Raw genomic sequence first — 17,475 nt, 5'->3', positions numbered from 1 at the left:
CTAAACCTCCCCTGGCGCAGCTTGAGGCCGTTTCCTCTCATCCTATCGCTTGTTACTAGGGAGAAGAGACCGACCCCCACCTCGCTACAACCTCCTTTCAGGTAGTTGTAGAGAGCGATAAGGTCTCCCCTCAGCCTCCTCTTCTCCAGACTAAACAACCCCAGCTCCCTCAGCCGCTCCTCACCAGACTTGTGCTCCAGATCCTTCACCAACTTTGCTGCCCTCCTCTGGCCACGCTCCAGCACCTCCATGTCCTTCTTGTAGTGAGGGGCCCAACACTGAACACAGTACACGACGGTACAAAGCAGTGTTCAATTTGGAAGAGGATGAAATTCAAGACTGATAACTCATAATCATCCCAAGTAAATTTGACAAAGCGAGAGAGTTTGGGTCACTGTCATAGATGTATATAATCCCAGCGCGTGGCTGTGCTCAAGGTCCTTGACAGCAAATGGACGCTTTCACATAACAAGCGTCGTGTTTCTTTTTGCATCCTGTAGTATCCTTGCTAGTTTTTCAGACTGGTAAGCCTCTTGGTTAGTTTGAGAGGAAAGTCTCCAGATAAATGCTTAGTGAGATGTTACTTTGATTTCATACCCTTTTTTATCATTCCTGAGGGGGTCCTCAGTTTTGTGGTATGTGTTTCAAACAAGGAAGTATGATGTTCTCTATGCCACCTAGCGAATGAATGATGTTCATAAGTGTGAATATAATTGTTTGGGAGCTTTAAAATTATCTCTCATCCTACTATAGCTTTTTTTCCTGGGTACTTGTTGCGCAACTTTGACAAAAATAAGATGCCAAGTGTGTTATAAAGGAACTAAAAAGGAGGTAGAGGATAACAGAGTGCAAATTACATAGCAGCGCAGAGACGCCTAACTTACTGCCAGTCCGAATCGGTGTGAACGTACAGCGTCTCCGAGAGGCGCCCCTACTGCTGCGCCACCATGGTGCCAGGCCCAAAATAATTAATCCCACTTCGGAGCAGATAATCACTTCACATTTGGAGTAATAGTAGCAAATCTGAATTGCTTATGGCTTCAGAGCTAGAGCAGGGATCAAGCCTCCAGCCTGAGCATCTCTCTCCTTTCTTCTGGAAGCGGGGTAGGCAGTGAATCCATGCAGGCGAACGTACCTCTTGCGCATGACTTCTGAATTGGATTTTCTGCATCCGGGGAGTTTCTCAGCAGGCTGTCCTGAGGCTGAAGACATCCCCACAATAGCTAGTTCACTCAGGACATCCAGTGGTTCTGCTTAGGCCACTGGATGGTTAATTATTCTCCGTATTACCTGTGAAATTACTACCACCAGACAGGTTATTGAATCTATTACAAACTTGCAGGTTTTTGATCTCTTCTTCGGCTTTAATATGTATGTCTCTCTTTGCATACAGAATGCAGCATCACAAAGAGTATCTATTTTTCATTATAATTTTAGAGTGACAGTCACATGTCATAACTGTTCTGTATGGGTCTGAGCCTACTGCCCTTAAGCATCTAAAAAATAATACTTTGCTTCATGACCAGGCCCAGACTGATTTAGAGCTTGAGAAGTAAATTACTACTCAATAGTAACTTGCTGCAATCCAGTTCTATAAAAGTAAATGCAGAATGTTGTTATGCTGGTTCATTATGATGAAAGTACATTGCATTATAATTTTTAATGGAGTTTTTAGTGTAATATATTCCAAACGCCTTCTTTAACACCTTGGGAGACAGCTGGATCAGTGGTCTCGCTCGCCAATTGAGGGGCTGTCCGCTGCCCACATAATTTTGTTAGTAGCTAAGGTTAAATTTTTCAGGACTTCATTAGTAGTATCAGCATAGTATCTCTGCGACGTACACGGTTTGAGTGAGCTCCAAGATTTCAGACAGGTGAGAAGTAGAAAACCTTCCCCTGGGTTACTAACCCACTTTTTGTTCTTTCCTGTTAATTGGCTGTTCGTTCCTGGGAACACAGATTGCGCTGCTTCTCCTTTACCTCGTCCAATGTCAAATCCCCAAAGAAGCCCTGCCAGCGCAGAAGGGAGCGAGCCATATGGGGCAGGTTGCAGTTGTTCCTTCAGGTCTGGATTTATTCCACTGTGAACAGATGGACAATGGCTGCCATCCACTAATGGTTCTCGATAGGTTTCTTCTGCTGTTCATCTCTAGCTTCTTTTTCTCTTCAGCCAGAACACAGACCTTCCTGGAAATGGTCTGTTAACTCCTCCTGGCTAGATGGAAGATGATACCTCTCATTTCACGATAACCAGAAAATGCAGAGGATTTAATTCCACCCTGGTTCTTGTGGTTTTAGCACTTGTATGAAGAGGGTGAGATCAAGAAGAAAATCCCTTAGTCACTTAATACAGATAACATCAGAGGAGAGAGGTTTTTTGTGTTCACTGGTTTGAAGGGAATTTATTCTCCCATTCACTCAGCACACTGCAAGCTTTTTCACTTTTGTACGGCTGTTATTTCCAGCGTAGAGCTAGCATAGCCATTCCATTCTGAGAAAGGAGCAATGCGCATTTGGCATTTCAAAAATGACTTTGAATGTTTGACACAGCTGAACTTCTTGTTCATTAAGTGGAACTTTAATCTACGACTTTGATCCTTCAGCAGACCTCCTTTCTAACAGTAGATGAAGGTCCTCTATTTTATTTCATGCTTGTGATGACCACCATTTCTTAAAGATAAAGTGCTTCTCTTTTCTCAATTATTCTTTTTCCTATTTTCCCTTCAGAACCTGCTGAAAATGTTTCTCCAAAATGGCCTTTCTCTTTCACATCAACCAGAAAGCATTCGCTTCCTACAGCGGGAAGTTTCACACAGAGGAAGTTACACATTAAAAAAAAAAGATGCTCTAATTAAAATATGCAATTCCAAAATGAAAGTAGACTGATCTCTCTGTGTGTGTTTTATAAACAAATGCTTTTCAGGATCTGAGCGAAAGAATTAAGGAAAGATTTAAATCCAAACAAAGACTTCTGTCCAGATTTTAAATAAATGGTGTCAACTTATTTTGATTACACAAATTAAAAGATCTGTTTTTAGGATGAAGTTTAAATGTTGGGCCTGCTTTATCCAACCATTCTTTTCTTCTGACATAAATCCCTTTTAGGATCTCCTAATAGCACCTGCAAGATTTACTGTTCGCAAAAGTTAAGATATTCCCTTGAAATATAATCTTACATTTTGATTAAAAATTGCACAAAGCTTTTAAAAAGATGGCTTTAAAAACTGTTACAGTGAATGACGCGTGTTTGATAATGAAGCAAAAATATGCATGAAAGAGCCAGCATGCAGAGCTATGACAAACTAAGGAAAATCTTTAGTACACAGTCTCAGTATCTAGGTGTAGGAATATTGTCAAACCTCATTATTCACTTTAGAGAGCATTCAGCGAGTGTCTTGGCTCGTTGCTGAGACGATACAACAGTAAAACTTCCTCTTTCAGTATCTTCAAAGTCACATCTGCTAAAGATATCGTACCCTAATGTATCTAATTTGTGAAAGCCCAGGGTCATGCCCTTATGATTAGACATTCTGAGGGGAATAAAACTTGTACTTAAATTATACATATGGCTGTTAACAGATACATTTAGAACAATGTATTTGCTCTTCAGCACATGTGCTCCTCCAGCTGACTCTGAAGAAGCCAAGAAACAGTTTGGGGGCTTTGAAAAATGTCATAATTCTTAGTGCAAAACACAGAAGACACTCAGCTGCGTAACGTTACTGTTCAAAAAAAAAAAAAATAGTCACGGTGACAGCAGCGCCAAGATGTGATAAGAGGATGGGGATTGTTAGGTTTCTGTGGAAGATTTAGTGATATTGTAGCTGTAAAGTCACAGTCTAAAAGATGTGAAGATGACTGAATATTTGGTGACCCGGAGGCGAGCTGGAGAACATGGGAAGTAAAATGGATAGGGGTGGTGGAAGGTTTGACTGGAGTCAGCTGTCTGCTCCTGGATTTTCTCACATCCAGTCTAAAACTAGGCCAGCGAAAGCCGTCTAGGGGAGGAGGACTCAGCTCTGGGTGAAAGCGAGGTTGATTTTCTGAAACAGAAACAGCATTACACTGTTCTGAAGGAAAACTTCACTTGCTCTTGGGTTATTTCATTTTCTTTTCCATCCTGAGCGTCTTCATAGTTTATTCTCTAGAGCAGGTGCCTCGTGGCAGCTGTCAAAGAGCAGGGTGGAGAGACCTTTCGCCGGGGGAGACGGGGTCAGATAACCTCTCTCCTTCAGCAGGTGCAAATCAGCTTTCCGCTATTGAAAGGAACACAGTTGGTCCGGTTACAATCAGCTGAGGATCCAGCCCTTGATGTTTTCCCAGAAAACATGAATTTGCGGTGTGTGCGCCAGGAGGGAAATAAGCCCGGTATTACCTACGGTACGCGTATGTTAAGTCTGCGTACAATCGGAAAGGAAAAAGAGCAAGCATATGAATCCCTTCATGATGTAGCGTAGAGAATACCAAACTGCAGTATTAATAACCTCCTGTTATTGAATACTCCATCTGTTCATCATGCCAGCTTATCCTCACTTAGAGCACTCCCCTTGTCATAATATTTTGTACCACACTCCCCTCCCTCCTCGAAGCAGCAGTTCCAGTTCAGAACTAAACATTTGCCCAGTCATGTAACCCCACCGAGGAAATGGTCTCATTGCCTGTATCTGTTTATGTTTCCCTATAGAAAAATGTAACAGAACTCTAATTTAATTTCTGAATTTTCATTTTTCGCTATTATTTTTTCCCGGAGATACTTCCATATCCATACTGGTATTCACAGATACTGCACTTGCGGTTTAAGCGTATTCTACCTCTAATGCTTGTTCCTGCTGATACTTTGCCACATGGAAACTTCAGTAGTAAAAAAAAAAAAAAATTATTATTTTCTTCTTACAGCTTTGATATCTATATATTTTTACATTTGCTAACATCTATAAATGGCAATAAAGTGGTTAACCACTTTAAAGTGATTAAAACCAAATTTGTTTATTTATACAAACTCCACATGAGGCGCTTGGCTAGATGCTGCCCTAGCGATGCACAGCGAGAACCTAAAGAAACTATGTTGTTTGAGGGATGTCTGAGACGTCTGTGCTGAGCCACAAAAGGCTTTCCCATGAATACAGGAGGAAAATGAAGAAAGTCAGAGGCTGCATAAACTCCTCCTGGGAGATACCTCCCAATGCTGCCGGTTAACCATGTGAAATGGACACTACCTGGAGAATGACGGGGAAAATCAAGTTATTAGGGAACTGGAGCCAAGTTGCTAAAGGCTGCCTATAAGCTAAAATCCTTCACTGGTGCCCTGAATGGATTCATGAAAGCCACACAACTTGGAGGCTGAACCCACCCTTTATAACATTTGGGTTCCAATAGTCCCCTCTCAAAAAAAACCCAAAGAAACCAAAAAACCTCAGGAAAATCTAGAGCCTGTGCTTATAGAAGCACAGAAGAGACAATCTGCTCCTGGTGTGTCACTTATCGAAGTGAATTACTAATGTTTGCTGCCAAAGAGTCCCTGAAACTCTTTGTTTTAGCTGCCTCTAATACACCTATCATCACGAGTACTCCAAGTATTGCAGGCCAATGCTGTGGAATCCAAAAAAGCTGTAAAATCTTCATGCCTACCCCCTCACTAGTTTTTAAAAATCACCCCCGGTCCCGCGTTCAGCGGTGCAGTCAGCAGAATGAACTCCGATCATCGCGCAAAACGATAAAAAACCCGCGAGAGGAGGTACTGACACTCGGCGCTGGGAGCTTGGCGTGGAGCGAGGCGGCGGCCGGGGCAGGCGCAGGCCAGGCTCGCTCCCCTCGCCCAGGGCACCCCAAACTCCTCTGGGGCGGCCGCCCGCTGCGCCTCCGCCCGCCTTGGCCGCCCGCCTGCCCTCGCCTCGAAGTCGGCGAGAGCTTTGCCATTTTCCTCAGCCTGAGGAGCATCAGGCCCCGACCTAGAGCTGGGCTCGGAAAATACCCCAATATCTTAACTTTCATCACTTGTCGTGCCCGCCACCGGGCGTTATCTGAGGGGAGGCCGGGCCCCCTGGCACCCCTGAGGTGCTGCTGTGGCAGCGCGGGCTTTGGGGCCGTTCGCGGCGTAACCGCTGACAGAAACCGAGCGTTTTATTACTGGAAAAAGCAAAATATGGGGTTTTCGCTGGCCGGGCTTGTCTGAGGGGAGGGGACGGGAGGAGCGAACCACCCTGTCTGCTCCCCGCCGCGGCTGAGGAGGACGGGCACGGCTGTGCGAGAGGCGTAAAAGTTTCCCAGACGGCTGGAAGCGGAGCTGCCGGGGCCGAGGAGAGGAGAAACCCGGGGGAAAGGCGGCGGCGCGGCGCGGGGCCATAGCGGCGCCGCTGGGCCTCCGCCGCCCTCGCCCCCTCCCTCCCGCGGGCGGGGCGGGGCGGGGCCGCCGTCAGCTGACCCAGGCGGCCGCGGGGGCGCCGCGCCGACTTTGGTTTTCGTCCGCCGCTTGGGCGGTGAGGGGAATGGCGGGCTCCCGGCGGGCGGCACGGCGCGGGGAAAGCGGGGCCGCCGGGCGCTTGGGCGCTGGCGATAACGCCTCTTTTTGACCCAAACCTCAGTCTCGGTTCCACTTTGCACAAAAGCAAAATTTCTACTTATTTCCCTCGTCAGGGAAAGCAGGCGTCGTCCCCCCGAGGGGGGTGACAGGGGAGCGGCCAGTTTTGGGGTGCGTTGTGACCCGGCCCCAGCGGCCTTCCCTGGGGATCGGCCCCGCGCGGAGGCGCCGTGTTGTTATTTCTTTACGTCCCCACGCAGGATGGCACGAGTCGCTTAAATACGGTGTAAATTGTGATGAATTCGGTGCTGCCGGGCGGTGTCGTTAGGGCAGAATTGGCCGTTTTTGCGGTGCGTGGGGCTTCCCGAGGGAGCGGGCCTGGGCAGCCAGGGTCACTGTGGTGGCGGCACAGCGGCGGGTCAGCCCTAAGACAGCCCGTTACTGATAAAGCGGTGCTTTCGCATTCAGGGAGCGAGGGCGAGGACTGGCCAGCCGATCGCCCGGCACTTGGGACTTCATTAGAACGTGTGGTGAAGTCCCAGGTGGGAAAGAATACCAGTATTTGGCCAATTTGCTGCTTTTTCTCTACACCCGTCGGCGGCGGTGCCGACCGCGGCCCCGGTGGGACCCGGGGACAGCTTTGGGCCTGGTGCGGAGGCTCTGAGGGGACCAGCAGTGCCGAAGGCACTAAACCTCACTAGGAACAACATTAAGTGTTCTGGTTTTTTTTTTGTTTTTTTTTTTTTTTTCATCCCTGTTAATTTATAAGTGGGAAAGCCTTAGCCGACTCACAAAAAATGACGAAACACTATGAGTGCTGGTATTTCGGGATGCCGGGGAGGGTGTTGACTGCAGCCAGCGTTAACTTTGTTGAAGTTTAAACAAAAGTGGCTAAACCGTGTCCTACAAGGGGTTCCAGGGGTCGGCGCACGCTTGTCGCCCCGCAAACCCACCGCCCGCGGACGCCGCGCTGAGGCCCTAAACCCTCTCGCGCCCGCCCCGCTGGCTTTCTGTCTTCGGTGCGTACCTAGAACCAGGAGATCGAGCCGGGGCGCGGAAGCCCCGCCCGAGGCGGCGGCGGCGGCAGCGGCCGCTCCCGCAAGGGCGGGCGGCGCGCGTGCGCGCGGCGGGGGCGCGCGGGCGGGCATGCGCGCGGGGGCGCGCGGAGGCGCCTCACTTCAGGGGCGCCCAGGGAGTAGCCGCCATATGCCGCGGCGGCTCCGATGTTTATCGCCAGCCTCGCCGTCGCGGAGCGGCGGTGCCCCCCCGGCCTCCTGCCCGCGGCGAGCCCGGACGTAGCGTTTCAATGGGAAGTTCTCACTTACTAAACAAGGGCTTGCCTCTAGGTAATGATCTCGCGTCGCGTCGCGCCGGCCTGGTCGCGGCAGTGGGGACCGGCGGGGGGGGGGTACGATCGGTCCCCGCCGCCACCGCCACCGCCACCGGGCTTTGTGTGCCCGTCACCGCCGCTCCCGGCCCCTCCGCTCACCGCCCCCACCCCCGGCGGGGAGCGGGGCTCCCCTGACGGCCGCATCGCCAGCGCAACTTTGCCTGGTAGCTGCTGGCGGTAGCTGGGATATTTGAATAATAATAATAATAATAAAAAAATCGAAATAAAAATTAAAGGCGGGGAGGCGGGTGAGGCGCAGTCCGGGGACTGGAAGTCGGCTGCGGGTGTAATTCATCCTTAAATAAGAAAGTCAAAGGGCGCTAAAACTGCATCCAGAATGTTAATTTTGGGGTGGTTCCCCCCCCCCCCGGTCCCGTTCGCTCGTGGGTTGAGCGGTGCCCTGGCTTGTAACTGCAGGGAAATGCTGGTGAAGTGCCATGGAGGAAAAAAGCTGTGCTAATATTTCAATAAACAGGAAGTTTAAAAGCGGCATTTTATTGCTGTAAAAAGTGCTTAAGGCCTGGCTGTTGAAATGATTTTGCTAAATCTGCGGACGGGTTATGTATCTGAGAGGTAAGGCTCTTCTCCCTAAATTTGAATTTCTCTTTTTCTTTCTTCTTTCCTCTTCCTTTTTTTTAAAAAAAAAAAAAAAACACCAAGAAAACACGTACTAGCAAATGCATTTATGGATTGCTGCTAGTTTTTAAGGTAACATGAATAATATGCATGGAGTGGTGTTACAGATATGCCTCCAGAATTGCTTGGCATAAATTATCATGTTAATCTGAAGGTGATTTTTTTTTTTCCTCCCTTCCCCCAGATATAAGGAGACAGAATGTCGATTCCGTTCATAAACATTATCATTTTGTAAGCAAATGATACCAGAAGACGGCTACAAAGCAGAGAATAAGCCTGTTTACTGTGTAGATGTGAGTCAGTCTGCTGTGCTGCTTTGTTTTCTTCTAAAAAAATTAAAATCAAAAGTCAGGATTTCACTCATAGCGCCAATCTGGACAGAATAATTGTAGAAAACACCGTTATCAGTGGTGGTTTTCAAAATTTCACCTGTTGTAACTTGAATTAAACAATTTAACGTTGCCTTATATTTTAATAACTGTTGTCCTTATCAGGAAGAATGTTTGCTTTTAGGCCATGATGGAGCAGCTAAAGATAATCATCCTTTTAGCCTCATTGAAAATAACGAGGCCTGATAAACTGAAGTGAATGTGTACTTTCTTCCCACTGAATTAAAATTAACTATAATATTTGTGATGTACATACATGTTTCAAGTGCATCGCCCTGATTCTTTCTCCTGGGTCTTAGAAGATGTAAATATTCTTATTTAGCATTTGAGCCCCTTGGCAAGTAGCCTGATGCCCTTATTAAAATAATTTAAATCTCATTATTGTATCCCACTAGGAAGGGAATAAAAAAATACTAAGAAAAATAAAATTTATATTTAAATAATTTCAGCTGTAGATTGAAATCTTATTGAGCAACACTGTAAAAATCTGTATCCTTCATAAATAAAAAGGGTTAAAAAGCTCACTCTAAAGTAGACTATGCTAGTAGAAAGATAATTGTCCAGTGCATCTCTTTGTTCTGTGTTCTTATCTGTTTTACCTATTTTTAGCTGTCGTTGGTGAAGCAGGCATGTAAAATTAGCAGCCCAAACTGCTAACTTTAGTATATTTTATAACGTTGCTCTTTATTGACCCCCAAAGGCAGCAAGATTTCAATATTGAAATTCCTTAATGTTTGACAAATGATATCCTCTTTGGTTTATTATCACGTCAACCATCCCCAGAGTAAGCCAGTGACAAAATATTTTGTCCGCTTGTAATTCACTAGTGTATTTCAAAGCAAAACGAAACAAACAACCGCCTGCCCCCAGCCTGCCACAGTTTTCCAGTCTGAACAAGAAATAGGTGTTTATGGGGTGGCTGCAATTCATAAACAGATAAGAGAAGAAGAGAGAGTTTAACAATGACAAAACCGAGGGAACAGTTTATGTAAAATAACACTTGGGATGTGAATGGAGTTTCTCTGTGTTTATTTAATGGCATCCAGGGCATAAATTGGTGCAGAGCCAGTGGTGTGTTCTCTGTCCTTCTGTAAACACCCACACCCCCCGAATAATGTGGATGCAGTATTTCCCTGTCAAGGGGTGTGTTATTTCATTACTGAATTAGTAAATAAAATAGTAATAATCCTGAGAACTACTGTAGTCATGCTCAGTAGAAGAGTTTAGTCAATGAAACTACTATTTTGAAATGAAACTACTATAGTCACCTTTGTGAATTTTTCAGTTCAGTGTTGTCAGTGCAGTTAAGGAGTAGCTGGAGCATGCAGCTTTTGAGCATACGGTATACTACGTGTAAAAAGCTCATCATCGTAAATATTGTATACGCTATGATACTTTATCATAATGTGGAGCTCCTGATAGTGTGACAAAACAAATTACAAGTGCCCTTACGCTTGTCAGTTTGGTTAGCTCTTGACTTGTCCTTCTGTATCATAAAGATAAATAGTGTCTGCCCTTTGTTAAAAATGCCCATGCTTCAGTTTACTAATCTCTCTGTTTCTAAGAGTTACTGTTTTATTTACAATGTAAACAGAGCGGTTGCAGTACTTAGCCAAAAGTGTGATCCCAGAGATGAGGATCGGGCTGGCTACTGTGAAGCGTTATCATACAGATACGGTAGCGCACTTGCCAAGATTTTGAAAGGTAAAGTCAATCCCTTCTTATCAAATAAGAACTTCTGCTGCAGATCGGTGACTAGGCTGAGTAGTCCCTTTTGGGGAGAAAACTGACGTTATCCTAAAGTACGTGTTCACATTGATACCGTAAGTTTGCAAAAAAAAAAAAAAAAAAAAAAAAAGCTTATTTTACAAGTAAATCGTTCGAACAGCGATAGATGTATGGAAGGCACAGATTTAAATGTCTTTTAAGTAAAGACGCTGAGAAGCAACATGATCTTTGATATGCTTATGTGAAATATAACACTTAATCAAAACCAGGCAAATATTTTTGGACTACAGTTGCTTGTTGCCACTTTGTCTTTCCTTACCTACCGTGCATTTGCAATAACTATGTTTCGTGAAACTTATCTGGAAAGGTTTGGCTACTTGTGTGTTAGAGACCTGCCTTTAAGAGTAATATTTAGGTTTTCGCCTCCTAGGCCGGCTGGGAACATTGATGAGGTGATACTCTCCAGCATGTGTCAAGCTTTCAAATCCCATAGCAGTTGGCAGTATAGCAACATAGCAGCCTCATCTGAGGCTCCCTAACCTTCTGGCCCCATAATTATTTATTTAGTGAGAGAGTAGAGATGGAGTTACACTTTTAATACGTGTCCTAAAATTTAAGGTGAGGATAAAAGTTGTAGTACATAGCCCTTTAGCCTTAGTCCCTCTGCCGCACGTGCTTTCTCACTCCCAAGACAGCGTAGCAACGGATTTACAGTTTGGGAAGACAGAAGTTCCCAGCTGTATTTTTGGGTCTGTTTCTCTCCTACCGCCTTGAGAGCGAAGATGATGATTCATTTGAATCTATATATTGATCAGGAAAAGATAGCAAACATTCATTACGGAGAAATCTAAAATTAACATTTCCTGCTGAAAAATAACCCTTTGCTCCCTCACCAGGATTCCTCTGGGAAGACTGGGGAAGTGCAGCAGCGCTTGCAGCTGTGGTGGGCGTTTTAGGATCTCTGAGCTGTGATTCCAATAGGATCTTTTCCAAGGCATGGTAATCCTCAGCCCATCTCCCCAGATGATTAACCTGCTTGGAAGTGTTTTGGGAATCTGGCAGCATCAAAGCGTTGGCTGGCTGAAACTGATGTATGACTTTATGCGTCAGTATTGTGGGGAGGGGGAAGCGGAGTAAGCCTCTCAAACTGTTTATCGTGTGAAAAAGGGTGCTGTGAGTCCCTGGATTAGACTGTTTTAGGTGCTCGTGGGTCCCTACCCTTTGATGTTCAGCTTTGGTTTGATGGTTGATATGAGTAAAAACTTCAAATCGTTTTTGAACCTGACCAGAGACCTATCCAGTTCCTCGAGGAATATGAGACAGTCCCTGGGCTCGTCTAATTTGCACCGGCTCGTCTAATTTGTGCCGCCTCATAGCTGCTATCTGCGGCCACGTCGGGGACGGGGAGTATTTGGAGCGCAGCGTGCCTCAGCCACACCCGCGGGCTCTGCCGGCCGCCAGCACCAGAGCCCAGGCGGGAGCTGGCAGCGCTGCTCGCTGAGCTGGCAGAGGGATGGCTACCTGAACCCAGGCTTTACCCATATGGGTGCTGCAACAGGCAGCATCTTCAAAAAGAAAAGAAAAAAACCTGTAATGAAATAATAATTTAAAAAAAAAGCTCACAAGGTAAAATTAAATTCCAGATAAAAAGAAATCGCTCAAAAGAAACCTCTCCTGAAAAATATCTGTATAGTAGATGAATACGTTAGTTAATTTTTGATGTGCAAAACATAACATGTTTATGTTTGCTATAGCAGAGCAAGAATTTAATTTTTGAGGAAGATGATTATAAATTGTCTCTTTTATGAAATATTTTTGTCATTTCATCTCAAACATATCGTGTTTCCTGTATTATTAGTCCATTTACTAATTATCCAGTTTGTGTCTAATCAACATAATTGAAAATTGACATTGATTTTTTTTCTTTGAACTAAGCATTGCTAATGCTGTAGCATGTTTCACGTTAATATTTATTTTCAACGACCGTTGCTCATCTCTGCATTTTCATCTTTTATTATACCTGCCTTTTTCAAGGGGCTTTTGGAGGAACTTCCTTGCAGTGTACCTGCCAGAAGGGATTCTCTACAGAAGGCAGAAAAAGCTGGCCTCGGGGCTGGGGACAATTGGTCAGAGTAATTGTAAAGTTGAGGCTTTTTTTTAACAGAAAGCTTTTTACTTCTGTTACCTATGAAGGCTTTGTAGCTTCAGTATTAAAACACGAGGTAATGTGGTTATATAATTTTGTGTTACGTCAGGTATTTTAAGGCATATTTTAATAGTTCTATTTACAGGTCAGTGGACGTCCCTTATCCGTGCCCAAATCCCTTTCGGCGAGTTGTGTCACCACCGGCAAAGTTACATAAGTCTGCAGTGAAAGTTTCACGCTTTCTGACTCTGTATGTATGCCAGGACTCACCACGTTACCCCTCCTCTCCTTGTAGTCTTTTTAAGGGAGCTCTGATGCCAACTCACAAAAAAAGGAAGGAAGCAGAGAAACATTTCTTGCTTGACTTGAGTCACAATTCCAAATTCCTGTATGCAGTCTAAATTTCTTATTGTTGGATGTGCACTAGCGGTCTTCCTGAACAGCCCCGATATTTTTTGATAGATTCCATCTTGTGCTGTGGTACGTGGACACGCCCTGTGATAAAAGCGGGGAGAGGTATGCTGGAAGCTTTGCAATTAATTCTCACGCTACCATGCGGGACATGACAGGAGCATAACTGTTTTGCTGCCTTTTAAAGCAAGCGTGGCTTTTGCCACCTTCTGTGCTCGGTTGACACGTGACCTTGAAGCGAGAAATGTCTGTAGTTGGGAAACCACGCTGGGCAGCCCAGCATTATGCACGTTTACCTAAATGTGTCTGGTCGGGTGCAAAAGGGATGTAGGCCCTCGTCCATGTTGGGCAGTCGGAAGAGAGTCTAAATACAGGTAGTGTTTTGGGAAAGCTGAGTTCTAGGGGCAGCAAAAGAGAGTGCTCCTGCTTTCTCTTTTGTTGATGTTGGAGCCTTGGAAATCCAGGCTGACTGCTGTTGCTGCTGCCCTGTTAGGGATTGTTCCCCTCTCCCGCCCTCCAAACATTATGAATAGGAATTAGCCCATGGCTGCCTTCTGATGACAGCAGGAATGGCAAATCCAGCTCTCCAAGGCTCTTCCTGCTGCCTTCCCATCAAACGGTATTCCTTTCCTATGGCCAGAGCATGCACCGTGTGCCATGAAGCCGTGTACCTGGCCAAGCAGAGGAACGACCAGTGTGCTGTCCTGCATCATGCTCGGCCAGTGCACCGGCGAGTCAGAACTCAGAAGAAAGCCAGGAGAGAAGCAGCACTGCAGGGTATTTTCATCACCTTCTACTACGCATACATTTTTTCACTCTGCAGGATGTCATCATAGCCCCTGGGTGAGTCAGAAGTTGGGAGAATGAGCCAGAAAGGAGCTATACGAAGATGTGTGCTCTCCAGTCAGACTGGGCTGATCCGCAGGAGGATTTGCAGGAAGGGAGTGCTGCCCCAGGCAGCTGTTAGTCATACCTACAGTCAGCGAGAGGTGCTGCTAGGGGCTGACGGAGAGTAATATCTGTGCCATTGGTGCAGATCCCAGTATCTTTAATTTAGAATTGCGGAATTTCTGTTGGCTTCTGTGGGATTTTTACCTGAATATGGATTTTCCAGAAATAGCGCTCTATTTTAAGCCGAACTGTCCAAAATTACCTTTGCTTCTTGCATATTTGCAGCATGGCACTCTCAATCCCATAAAGAAAATGTATGGCTTAGCAGAAACAGTGGTGTGGAGCACTTCATCAAAATTCCCAGATGAGTCAAATTTCATTAGGTGGTTGCAGCCAGTTTGTCTCTTGCTGAGTATGGAGCTTTAGCCTTTGCAGAGTCATGCAGGACAAAAGTGTTTAGCAGAGATAACCACAAGCCCGTCTCCAAACTCTTAAACTGATATTTAAATATTTTTTTCTCTTTAATGTGTTGTACCAGATATGTTAAACTGTTTATTTTCAACCAGATAATGAGCATTTTCACATTTGTGGTCTACCAGCCATCTTAATGTGTGTCTGGTGCTTCACTGAATAGTATTAATGTGTATCACAACCTTTCTCATGTTGTTGATTTTCCCGTTCATGTAATCAGTATTACTGAGAAGTGATCTTCAGTAATTCAGCGTTGTACGTGTACGTTCCCATGCTGACTGGAACTGGCTAGCTAAGTCTTTCTCTATCTTACTATACCATTTCTTGGCTAAGGAAGGTCATTAAGATACTGACCAAAGCCACTGTGGCATTTTAGGTTTTATTTTGTGTCCTCACCAAATTCTCTCCTGTGTGCTAAAAGTCTACCTCTGCTGGTTGTGCTCCTTTCCTAGACTGCCTTGTGCCACGATTACTGTCTTTCATTTCTGCTACCAGGTTTTGGGATGGAAAGTCTGGTTCATTTTGGTTTGTTTGCATTAGCTTTCAGAATCCTTCAAGATGAAAAAATGCAGTATCAATTTTCAGTACCTCTGTAAGCCGGTTACTTGCACCTAGAGGACTTACTACCTTCACCCTCAATCAAGATTTTTAGTTAATACTGCAGTCACTTCATTCCTTGGTTCTGTCAAATTTTTGTTGCTTTTTCAGCTCCTGCAAGACTGTCAAAGCCTATTTGAATTGCATTGAATTTGCAGATAGTTCTTAATGTGGAACCTTTTCTTGTTATCCTAAAACTAAAGCAGCTTCCTACCTCTGCTCTGGCTGGGGATCGTGGTCAGCAGTTTAGCCACCAAAGCGCTACTCCTTTGGGGACTTTGAACTCAGCACAACCAGAGAGCAGATTTTTTTATTTTATTTTTCCAAGCAAAAGCAACATCTAAGAAAATAACCTTTTATCTGTGTAGAGCTGGATGTATTTTAGCCACGCCAGTCTAGATAAAAAGAATGTCTTGTGGTTTTTTTTAAAAGCTTGTGGGAGGAGGCTCACAATAGAGGCTCCATTGTACTGTTAGTACTGAGCGTACAGGAAATCACAAATTAGCTATGACGAGAGTATTGAAGGGGAGTTTTAAGTTTACTTAATTCCCATAGTATTGTATGGTTTTGAAAGGGTTTCACAATACATTGCCTTTTGGGTTTGGTTGTGTATGTTGTTTGTATTTGGCAGTCCTCTGTTCAAGGCTTTCTCTTACCATGTCTTTGTTCAAAAGGTTTCATGTTTTGAATCCTTGAATCCAGATGACTTTCCTTCTTACTGTAAATACAGAGGCGTACAAATACACTTGGTATTTATCTCATGACCACCCTGCAGCCATCTAAAATTTAAATCTGGCATTATGTATGCAGCAGTGAGAACTATCTCCTTAGAGCAAGCAATAAAAAAAGGATTTTAAGTAGGAATTTGGAGAACAGTAAGCTGCAGGCACAACTTTTCCTTTCCTAGCAGATTTTCATCCTGCAAGATGTTGAGTTATTCCACTTCCAATTGATATGGAGGGGAATTGGAGTGGGCTTACAAATCCACGGGATCTTGGCTGCATCCTACATACTAAGCCCAAGTTATTACAGGATAACCCTTTTGCTAAAATTTTGTTCAAAGATTGGTTTGACTCAGTACCTGCAGTTGAGGAGCAAGTTTGGGCACTCAGTTGAAAGAACTAGGTTTAGGAGGACTCTTCAAAATCATGAATCTTATTTTCTTAGTCCTGTGAATAAAGAAAGTACAAAAAGGCATATTGCATTGAGTTTGTAATTTAGAACCTGAAGTACTGTGAATATTACAATTTTGCATTTGTTTCCATAACTTTGCTAGCATCTTCCCTCTGGACTTGTTTTTAAGCCTGTTAAATTTTGTTAGTGATTTTTATAAGCTTTGTGGCTTTGTTTTTAAAAAAATATATTAAAAACAATCTGTTAACAAATACATAAAGTATTTTCTTATACCCACAAAGAGTCAAAGAAAAAAAAACCACCAAGAAACTGAAAAGAAAGTTTGGGTTTTTTGGCTGTCCTGGGTATACTATCTTAAAGAAATTATGAATTTTTCAAAGTGTGGTTTACACAATTCTAGCAGCTATTGAAATGCCCTAAAGATTTATTGGCAGGAGGAGATTTTTTTTTTGTGCAGGAAAAAAAGGATCTCGAAAATCATCTCATTCTCTCTCAGATTTTCAAAGAGAATGAGTAAAAATTAGTTTTCATTTTAGAAGACTAATTCCAAAAAGAACATTGAACAGTTATTATTTTTATAAATGGTAAATAACCTCGTCTGTTACATCTAAGATTTCTTTGATCACAAAAGTGCATAGTGAAAGAAGCAGTCCATGAATAAGCCATATGATACCTGGGAAACTGCTAACATTTAATTAAGTACTATTTCAAATCAGGTTAGTTAAGCTAGTGCAAGCCTGTTTGAACCCTTGTTTAAGTGTAAACTAGGCTTATTTCACATTTGCATTAAGATATTTAGGAATCGGCAAAACCAAAATGCGGTACTTTGCAACGACTGTATATTGGGTATTTGTCTTCTGGTTTACAAGCATCTTTGAGCGTAACTTCTTCGTGTGGGATTCATAGCCCTCTATAAAAGGAACTTCACCGAAGCACATGTGTTTGACATTTAATGTCCTACATGAGAAGCAAATCACCTTGAAGTCCTTCTCTTTTTTTCTTTGGTTATACAAGAAGTTTCACATTACTTAAAATCTTAGGTGAGTACTGACATAAGGTGAAGTGCAGGGTTGCTGACTTTCAGGGCAAATTTGGTCTTATTATTGACAGGAGAATTGGAAGAGCGGGGAGCAGAGACAGCAGTGCTAGCACGTGTGCTAAGTGG

At 44.2% G+C, this 17,475-nt stretch overlaps 1 protein-coding gene across 8 annotated transcripts in view; it reads left to right on the top strand.

Moving 5' to 3' along the window:
* CTBP1 (C-terminal binding protein 1) overlaps positions 1–17,475 on the top strand; it is a 253,787-nt gene that overhangs the window by 176,340 nt on the left and 59,972 nt on the right. For 3 of the 8 annotated variants that reach the window (XM_087735799.1, XM_087735801.1, XM_087735802.1), the window contains exon 1: positions 7,640–7,863. The exons of the other annotated variants lie outside the window; for them this stretch is intronic. In XM_087735799.1, coding sequence (XP_087591925.1) covers positions 7,824–7,863 — 40 coding nt within the window. In that variant the 5' untranslated portion in view covers positions 7,640–7,823. Of the gene's footprint in view, positions 1–7,639; positions 7,864–17,475 lie in introns of those variants that run through there. 8 annotated transcript variants of the gene reach the window in all.

This window comes from Nipponia nippon, unplaced genomic scaffold (assembly GCF_047370975.1).
Source record: "Nipponia nippon isolate SJK-2023a ecotype South Korea unplaced genomic scaffold, ASM4737097v1 scaffold_6, whole genome shotgun sequence".
NCBI lineage: Eukaryota > Metazoa > Chordata > Aves > Pelecaniformes > Threskiornithidae > Nipponia > Nipponia nippon.
This window is presented reverse-complemented; position numbering and strand designations above follow the sequence as displayed.